Source organism: Podarcis cretensis (genome assembly GCF_951804945.1).
Source record: "Podarcis cretensis genome assembly, chromosome: 1".
Taxonomy (NCBI): Eukaryota; Metazoa; Chordata; class Lepidosauria; order Squamata; family Lacertidae; genus Podarcis; species Podarcis cretensis.
This window is the reverse complement of record NC_137170.1, coordinates 92352024-92362350: the sequence shown is the minus strand read 5'-3', so window position 1 is coordinate 92362350 and position 10327 is coordinate 92352024. Positions and strand designations below refer to the sequence as shown.

At 44.6% G+C, this 10327-nt stretch overlaps 1 protein-coding gene across 3 annotated transcripts in view; it reads right to left on the bottom strand.

Annotated features, from left to right (window-relative positions):
* Positions 1 to 1133: 1133 nt before the first annotated feature.
* The window catches only part of TMEM177 (transmembrane protein 177), a 98786-nt gene continuing 89592 nt past the window's right edge, over positions 1134 to 10327 (bottom strand). The window contains exons 2-3 of one of the 3 annotated variants that reach the window (XM_079969323.1): positions 3987 to 4016; positions 1134 to 2283 (exon numbers count right to left, since the gene is read on the bottom strand). In XM_079969323.1, the coding sequence (XP_079825449.1) occupies positions 1340 to 2269 (930 nt within the window). In that variant the 5' untranslated portion in view covers positions 2270 to 2283; positions 3987 to 4016 and the 3' untranslated portion in view covers positions 1134 to 1339. The other 2 variants (XM_079969324.1, XM_079969325.1) reach the window with 2 other exon arrangements.

The window sequence follows — 10327 nt, the reverse complement described above, 5'->3', positions numbered from 1 at the left end:
AATTTTATTCTCACGTCAATCAAAGACTCACAGGAAAGGCCAAGTAAAGTACAGTGGTACCTCGGGTTAAGTACTTAATTCGTTCCGGAGGTCTGTTTTTAACCTAAAACTGTTCTTAACCTGAAGCACCACTTTAGCTAATGGGGCCTCCTGCTGCCGCCGGAGCACGATTTCTGTTCTTATCCTGAAGCAATGTTCTTAACCTGAGGTACTATTTCTGGGTGCAGTCATGGGATTGTTGTCTATCACTTGACGGTGTATGTTTTCATTCCACAGAGTGGGAAGCGACAGAGACAGGATGTTTCGGTATTACTGTGTTCCAGAAAGTGGGACTATTGTCCTTTGTTCTTTCTCTCTGCTGTCTGATGAGAAAGAGGAAGGAGCTAAGTCAGAATGCTCTGAGTGTATTATATGTAAATAAATGTAGATTAGCCAAAATGCTGACCTACTGAGTTCTGTTATGCAAACTGTGAATAGTCTGCGGATCCCTAAGTGTGCTGATGCTTCTTGGTATCAGTTGCTGTGATGTTTGGGCTGAAGAAAGCTTTTGAAGCTCCTGAACAACCGACCAGGAGGTAGAGAACATGCCAGTCGGGCATGTGTCTCTGCCAGGGCCCTACACGAGAGTAGGACGATCCTAACAGTGCAATGGGTCACTGCATCTGGCTGTTAATGTTAAGATTGTGGTTAGGATAACAACTGGCATTAAGGAACCAGAATGGGGGAACAGCATTTACACTAGATGCAGGTTTACACTGGGGAATAACATGGAACCATACAGGGCACCAGTAGCCTCATAGGCTCTGCTGTAAGTTTCAGCGTTCTCAACACATGGATCCAATATTTAGCTAAACTTTCCTCCATAATCCACGAGGACTAGAGACTTGCTTCCTACATCTTTTCTTTAGATGTTCCTAAAGATACCAAGTTACATGGCAGTTCTGCACCTGCCCACAGCTCTGCACACCACCCGCACTTTACATTAACAAGAGCACATCATGCTGCCCTCTGCATTTTATGTTCATTCAAAATGATATGCAAAATAAAGAAAATGCTAGCTCTTCCAGCTCAGTGCTTGGCAAGTAACACTCCCTCAGTTTTAAGAAAGAATTTAGAAGCATGTTGGACACAGAACATTTGAAGCGAGGCTTTAATTTTTAAAGACAACCAGTGCATCCAGGACAGAGAGGAAAAATAAAATCAAGCCACTTCTCCTCCCCGCCCCACAAATAATAATAATTGAAATGTTAATGAAATCATATGAAAAGTGAAACCAGGCTACAGTGTTCCAAAGAGAATACATAATCTACAAGCTCAAAATTCAACAGTGCCTCTACTCCTATGCCTGGGGCATGCTTAAAATATTGATAATCAAGTCTCTTCTGGAAGTGTATGATGCGTGTTTTAATCTGAACCAGTATCTTGGGAAAAGATTGCCACTTGGGGCATATATCCGCTCTCCTTTCTTGCCCATGAGCGTGCGGAAAATCTTGTTCTGGGACAGAATTTTATTATAGAACTCCACTCCACCTCTAGCAAAGCTGGTGGAAACAGTGGCTGTATTTCTGTCTGTCCTGTAATCCATTGCCTGACTCACAGCGTCGTACAAGAGACAATAGCCCACAAATCCAATCGCCATTACAGCCATGTTGTAAAGGCCTCGTAAGAGCACTGGACCCGAATACAAGCCCAGGAGCTGCTTTATGGCTACCCCAGAAATCCAAGTCCCAGCTAAACAAACGGGGGCAACAGCAGCACATACAAAGGGTCCGTTGCTTTGCAAGTACATGAGCTCTCTTGCAATGGCAAACTTCTGAGCCTCTGGAGAAAGGGTCAGGGCCTCCTTCAAGGCCAGGCCTTCAGTGCTCTCCCAGTCCACTTCTTTGCCTTCAATTATGACAACGTGGCTGGCAGTCCCATCACTGGCTGCACCACTGAAATGGGCAGGAATGCCCACGACACAGCCTGCAGGCAACCATGGAAGCCCAGCGCTCACCGGGTGGAAGCTGTAGGCCACAAAGGCTTGGTAACGATTTGCTGATTTTGCTCTGACGTCGCTGATGATGTCACGGAACAGGATCTGTAATTTTCCTGAGAGCTCCATTGGTTTCCCCTTGGCCCAAGCCTGATACAATGGTCGGAATGTCTCCTCAGGAAAGATGTGAAAAGTCAGGTTAGCACCAAAGAGTCCAGCACAGGAAACTGCCAGGAAACCAGTCCTATGCCTCTCCACCATGGCCGCTGTCTTCCAAAGGAACCGAACTGCCATATTCAGCTGCTAGCCTGTTCAATTTCAAGACAAGTGATGAATTAGCATACTTACACATAAGCTCCATCTATGCTATACATTTAAAACAGTATCATGGCACTTTAAACGGTCGTGGCTTTTCCCAAATAGTGCTGGGAAGTATAGTTTCTTAGGGGAGCTAAGAGTTGTTAGCACACACCTATTCCCCTCACAGAGCTACAGTTCCCCGAGTGGTTTAACAGTCAATGCCTCTGAGAATTGTGAGGGGAATGGGGTCTCCTAACAACATTCAGACAGTTCCCAGGAATCTTTGGGGAGGGGGAACCATGACTGGTTAATCACAAAATGGTGGCAGTAGGAGCCTGGCTAATCAGAAAGGACAAAGTAACTTGTTCAAGGAGCTGAATACAAGGCAGAGTTTGGGTTTGAAACCACTCCTTTGGTCCCACAGTTTTCTGCTGCAAACCGAAAAGCCATATAAAACTTGTCCAATAAATTGTGTACAGGGCAAAGCTGGAGCCCAGAACACAAAATCGAGTGTTCGGTTGCTAAATACATTTTCCAAGGTTAACTTTTTGTCTGGAAATCCGAGTTCCCATTTCACAGGTAGGGATGTGAGCACTCACAAAAATCAGCATTAGTATTTATCTTCTTGGTCCCAGATGTTGTAGTGTAGTGTATATAACTAAATACTTTGTTGCTAGTTAGTCTCAGGAAGTAGATCTAAAGAGAGTCAGTGTGGTATAATGGATATCAAGCTAGGACTTGCGAGATCCAGGTTCAAATCTCTATTCTCATTGGTTTACTTTGGGTTAGTGATTATATCTCAGCCTAATCTACCTAGCAGGGTTCTTGTGAAGATAAAAATGACATAGAGACAGCTATGACATATGCATGGTACGTTAAGGGTGCTTCTGGACTGCTTCTGTTTTGGGGGGTGGGATTCAATCACATACAAATTAGGGTTACACAGTTAGTCAGTCTGGCACTATTGCACTACTCCTCCCCACCCCATCAGAATTTTTGCAATAAGGGAAGTGACAGGAAATTGAAATAATGCGACACTGTGGAAACCTCCTGCAAACAAATCATTTTGAATGCCCAAGACTGGTCATCTGGAAGCAACCTAAGTAACAATAATACATACCTACAAGTAGTGCTATTTTTCTAGAAAAAGAGGTGCTGGAACTTGTCATTAATACCTCCCTTGTTCTCTTAAAATGGCAACGGTGACCCATCTGAGAGGTGCCGGAACTGAGTTCTGGTGAGTTCCAGCTGAAAAAAAGCCTTTCCTACAAGGCCAGTTATTATGTCCTTGCAGTGTAAGCATAAATGTCATGCTTTTTATAGTTTGCCACAGACATAGCATAAAACAGATGTCACCCTAAAATAGCAGGTCATACAACAAGGTAACAAGTCAACCTATACTAATTTCAGATCGCAGAATTTAGCGGGGGGGGGGCTGAAGGAACCCCTCTAATTTTAACTACTTTTGCATCTAACTGCAACTACTTGTATCCATGCTTCGTTCCGCTTTGTACCCCTTCCATTTACAGAGGCAATTCAGAAACACAATTAAATGCGCATAAAAGCATCAAAAAACTACACCGCTCCCCCTCCGTTTTTAAGCACGGGAAATGGGCACGCGCTAAGGATAAGGACCTGATCCCCTACCAGCAGAATGGGCCAATACCTCTTTTAGCAAGGCGGCGTTAAATCCCAACTCATTTCTACCTACCCACACTCCACCCGCAGCAGCAGCAGCAGCAGCAGCAGCTTAAATTAATATACCGGAAAGGGAAAACGCACGTGGGTGCCGTAAAGAAAGTCAGCTGCTGAGAAAGCGGCGTGCTCAAGCTTAGCAAGAGAAAATAGCCGGCGGGAGTTCCGGGTTGCCTTGGCGACGAGGAACCCCTGCTGTTGCAAAAGGAATTGGAGCCCCCCCCCCACCGCCGGGCTATAATTGGACCTTTCCCCTGTCTTCTTCTTGTAGTTCTCGATTTTGCCTTAGCCCGTTTTCCAGGAGGATGGAGCGGGTAGGAAGACGCATATAATATAAGGCAGCCAGCACAAGGCAGCCAACACGAAGAGGTTTATTGAGCAAAGCTGAAATGCAAATTCGGGGAGTTTGCAAATGCAAACTGAAATGCAAACGGAGAGAGAAAAGAAAGGGGGTGCCCTCGAAGTAATATATATGTGCAAATCATCCTTTGCAAGAGCGCGTTGCTCGGGCCAGTTACCCACGAGCCAGCTCCTTGGAGGGGCTTCTTTGCGAGCAGGGCTGCGCTGCTTATCTCCTCCCTGCAGCCCTTGGAGAGGAGGGCCTGCCTGACTCATAGCCCCCCCCCCCCCAACCCTCTCGTTTCCGCCAAACTGCAGGCATATAGGCAGCGTTTGGCTTCGCCCTGCCGCCCCAGGGGCGCGGACTGGGCAGCTGCCGAGCTGGCTTGCCATGCCTGCTGCCCTCGCCTACTACCGCGGACAGCTGCGCAGCCCGCCAGGAGCCTCGGAGGAACAGAGCAGCCTTTGATCATGGCAGGGCTGGGAGAGATCTCTCACAGGAGAGGCATTCTGCGGGAAGGGGCCCCCGCCTCTCTCAAGCTCTTCTGCTTTGTTGCACCGCCTTGTTAGGGGGTTAAGGTTTTTAAAAGGAAGTGTGTATATGTGTGTGGCGGGTAGGCGGGGGTGATAAAGGCTGCTTGCCTCGCAAAATAATCGCAATTACGTTCCCTTAATCGCAGTCAAGAGGGTCGTTGCTGGGGGCTTCTTCCCCCCTTTTCTTTTGCACAGCAAATGCACGCTTGTTATTTCTTGGGCCATGCAATTTCCTTGGAGCTTGTGCTTCTGTTGTCATGATGATGTGGCCGAGTGTGTTACAACTAACTTTCCTCCCCAGGAATGTACTGGTTTTTGGAGAGAGCTATGAAGCGCACTAATGTCTGGGAAGGCTACACTGATTTGCAAACTTCCGTTGTATAATATTAGCCGTGAAAATGAAACAAAAAACCTGTTGGTGTGATACACACAGCAAAAGAGCAAAATATACCCACCTCTCTCTCACCCACTCTTTTGTAGATCTTCTTTTAGAATAAATATATATTAAATTGTTTACAAATTGTATGCACTCTTCTGTGATTTGTCGTTTAGTCGTGTCTGACTCTTTGTGACCCCCATGGACCAGAGCACGCCAGGCACTCATGTCTTTCTCTGCCTTCCACAGTTTGGTCAAACTCATGTTCGTAGCTTCGAGAAGACTGTCCAACCATCTCGTCCTCTCTTCTGTGATAGAGTTTATGATTTCTCTAACGTGGATCATGCTAGCCTTTTATGGTCAATACGAGACTTTCACTTTGAGCCTGGAAGGATAAACACCCAATGCCTTGAGGACCATCCTGGCTACATTGGAAGATACTCATAGACATCTGTTTCATGTGGATACCCATATAAACAACTGGAGGGCTTATATTAAATCAGAAGTGGCTAATGTGGTAACCAACTGCTATTGTTGGCCTGCAACTCCCATCATCCCTTACCATTTACCATGCTGGCTGGGGCTGATGGGAGTTGGAGTGCAAAAACATCTGTAGGGCACCATATTGACTCCCCATGTACAGTAGTACCTCGAGTTACAGACGCTTCAGGTTACAGACACTTCAGGTTACAGACTCCACTAACCCAGAAATAGTACCTCGGGTTAAGAACTTTGCTTCAGGATGAGAACAGAAATCGCACGGCGGCAGCGGGAGGCCTCATTAACTAAAGTGGTACCTCAGGTTAAGAACAGTTTCAGGTTAAGAACGGACCTCCAGAACAAATTAAGTTCTTAACCTGAGGTATCACTGTATTAATGTTTAAGTTCGGATGGATGCATTGGTGGTTATTGTATCCTTAATATGAGTTGTTGGTGGATTTTAAGAAGTTTGTTATTTTTCATATATTCTTTTTCTTTCATAAAAAGGTGTTTATATTCCCTTAATATTTTCCCTCCCTCACTTAGTTAAATTTGCAAATAAAAAAATAACGTATGTTTTAATTTTTGATCAGTAGCAAGTTTCTTGCTGTCATCCAAGTTTCTCACTACACTCATGAACAAACATGATGGCTAAAGATCCTGGTTTTTAAAGATCCTTTTATTTGCATTGTTGTATTTATTAGCAGTGCTACTCTTAGAAGTGGTGATGGGCTGCTTGTGGACCAGTGTATTAAAGCTGAATCCTGATATGACAGAAGTATTACATGTCTGAGGACTTGGGACCGAGAGGTGGAAGAAGCAGGCCTGTAGATTAAGAATGCTCCTTGACCCAACATTGTCACTGCAGGTTTCAGGAGCCACAGTGACTAGGAGTGCCTATTTTCAGCCACAGCTGGTTTGCTAGGTATAGCACCCTTTGGACAGAGATTACTTGGCCACTATGTTCCATGCTGTGTTAACTTTCATATTGCTTCTAAAGTTATTACTAAAGCTTTGTGTTTGTTTTGTGTCACAAATCCCCCCCTTTTTTTGCTTCCACACAGTGTGTATTGATACAATAATGTAATTTCATAGTTAACACCTTAAACACAACACTCTCAGATTACCTCCAAACATGAATCAAAGTTCTGTGCTGAGATTTTGATACAACCCCCAGCAGTATCACTTTTTTTAGCTCTCTCTTTAGATGGGCTGATAAAAACATAGGTACTGATTTGAAACTTTATAGGTTATTTCATACTGTTGGATTGCGGTTTGATATTATTTGCTGTTGCCAGCTGCTTTGAACTTCCATTTGGATGGAAAAGTGAGGTAATCACTGAAATGAAATAAATAAACTATGCACAGTCTTCCAAATGCAGCTGTACCATAGATTTACATAAACAAATTGTGAGGCGTTAAATCTAACAGTGCTTCTTAACGGGACTGTACTGATTTTTGTTCAGACTGCCGTAACTTTTTCAGTCAGTCTGCTAGGTGGTGCTAGAGGACATGCTCTAAGCTAGTCATTTAGTGGTTATATATATATACTGAAAGCAAAGTCCATGTAGGATTATGCCTGATCTGTCTGCACTATTCTGCATAAGGCTTTGTTGACTGCTGCCACATTAATTAAAGTGTTGGCTCTTATGAATGATGAGGTAGGAAAACTCTGGCTGCATGAGTCCCTTTTGGATAGTGAATACCATTTGTTTATTTGGAATAGTTTTCACTGTCAAGCACTTGGTGCTCTTTATGGAGACATTTATTTGTTCTGTTTTTTGGACGTACCCCCAACACCTCCCCACATGGTTCTTTTCTTCCCGCCTTCCCTATTTACTAAGGAATAAAAACCACCTGTGCCAAACCTTGATGTTTGAAAACCGACAAATCTATAGATTGAGCAGCTGCTGTAATGCATTGGCTGCTTGATGGAAGAATTCAGGGTCATTGCTAGCACGAAGCCAGAACATGGTACCCAAAATATGAAGAGAAATTTGTCCTGCCATTCACACAATATGGTAAATGCTTATTTTTCATACATGGAGATGCTTTGTGTAGGGAGGTTGTAGTGTAAAACAATAACTAGGTGACAAGTTTCATTTGCTTATGAATAGCAAGTCGCAAACTCTAGCATGCTATTTAAGACATGTCAACACGTCATGCATGCCTATTTGTCATAACGCTCTGTGATCCTTGTGATGGCTGTCCACATATCACAAGGGTCTGAACATGGGAGCATAGAAAGCTGCCAGACACCTCGTCTATTTAGTATTGTCTACACTGACTGGTGGTGGCACTCCAGGAGGGTGCAGAAAGGTTTTAAAATCAGAAATGCAATGCAATGCTTGGCAAACCTACTGAATTAGCAAGTGTGTCAGCTTCCTGCAGTTCATATATAGTACCCTGCAGTTGCACATCTGTCTTCAGGGATTAGGCAACTGATCTGCAGCACTGTTTAGGTTGTGAACACCATACATTTAAAGTACATGGGAGAAAATATTGGGAACCATAGCCTACCCCCCTCACAGAGCTACAGTTCCCTGCACCTTAACAAACTACAGTTTAGGGGAAGTCACATACTTCAAATAGTGTATACATTTCATTATGCCTCAGCAGTGTAGAACCCACTGCAAATTCCTGCCTTGGCAGCATAAGCTTAGCTGTCTTTTTCTAAGACAGCATTCCTCTTCCACCCCCGGCTTATGTTTTATTTGATTCCATAGGCCTTCCTGAAATGCAGCGTGTATAATAAAGCTGTTGTTTTGAGTATTATGCGTTAAGTATTAGAAGAAAAACAGCCCTGAGTCTAAATTAAGAAGCTCCTTATTCCTGTTTCTCATTCCAGCTGGTTTTCAGAGAATGAATTAATGCCCATAAAAATCAGAAATAAAACTACGTTGGAGCACATAAATACTTTTAATTTGTAGATGTACCATTTGCCACTACAGGAGCCCATCTAGTAAAGTGGCAGTTGTAATAAACGCCAGTAAAGAATTAAAGAAAAGACGCTTTCGTTCAACCCTTCCCAGGAGTAATGTATATAAACGGACAAGAGCGAGGACCTGTAGTGCTTCCTGAATACAGGTCACTTGTGATGCAAGCCATGGGTATTACAGTCCCCAATGTGCTGCGCCGCTTGCCATCTGCAGTTCACCATGCTGTTATGAGTCATTGTAACACCATCAGCAGCAGTCCTGACCCTCACATGGTATTGATCTCATACACATTTCTCATGGCAATCTGAGTCTACCAGTGTTCTGACACTTGTTTCCTGAGGGAGGAGGAAGCATCCTTTCCCAAATAGCCTGCGACAGCTGTGCATAAGAAAACAATCACATGCATCTCCCTATTGGCATGCCCATTATGTGTGAGGAAATTTCCCTCTCCACACCATGCGAAACACTGGTGGATTCAGTATACTGTGGAAAGAAGCGTCTCTTAGGCCTACACACCCACACCCCGTGCTTTGGGGGTGAGAATGCTTTCCTGAGGTATTGTCTCATAAGGTTAATGGTATTCATGCAGCCAAGTGGTATAGACCCTTGGGTCAAAAATGGAATTTTTTATAGGTGGGCACAAGCTAGGGGCCCACAGGGACCTAAAGTTACGGTTAGATCTGGTGGAGAATTGTAGCCCTCAACTTGAACAGTGCAGTGTAAGAGGAAGGATTTAAACCAGAATTGGGGGATTTTTCTGGCCCTTGGCCATGCTGGCTGGGAGCATGCTGGCCATGCTCCAGATGGGAGCTGGAGCCCAGGAACACCTGGAGGGCCACAGGTTCCCCACCCCTGGTTTAAACCCTTCCACTTCAAACCCTAAACCTGAGCACAGTTGTGCTGCAGCACTGTGGAGGTTTTTATGGGGTTGGCTGAATGGTACAGCTCCTGGTTTTGTGACATTTCACACGCCGCATGATCACCTGAAGAAGCCCTCTGAGAGAAGCAGGCGGTCATGGATGAAGCCTGAATGCCCTATCAGCAGTGCTGGAAAATTGTGCACCAGCTACCCTAAAATGAGACCAATCAGAATCTGTCTGTTAATCCTCAGAACTCCTTTCAGAAAATATAATATTAGCTCACAGGGAGCTATTTACCCTAACTTGTTTTGCATCCCTTCCCTTTCTTTGTTTAACAACTACTGGCTCTATCACTGTTATGTACTGGGTTGAATAGGATCCAAACTGCAGCAGTCTGATTGGCCCTAGAACAATAGGATCCAAAAGGCAGCAGCCTGATTGGTCCTAGAACAATAGGATTCAGAATGCAGCAGTCTGATTGGTCCTAGAACAATGCAGCAGTATGATTGGTTGGCAGGAACTACCCAATCATGCTCCAGATAGAAGTGAATCCACAACCTGATTGGCTTACAGTAGAATTCCGGAATTAGCCAATCATGTGCAGCCCATTGTGTAAATAATGTATATAAAGCAGATACCTTGAGGGGACTTTCATTCATTCCTCCTCACCACTATGAGCTGAATAAAGAGCATGAAATCACTTTGCGACTCTGAGCATATTTCACTGGCGACGAGGATGGGATCCCGCTGAGCTGACTGCCACACACAGCACCGCAGCACCGCCACCTGCCGCATTGCTGCCTCGCACCGTGTATCCAGGCTTCAGCTC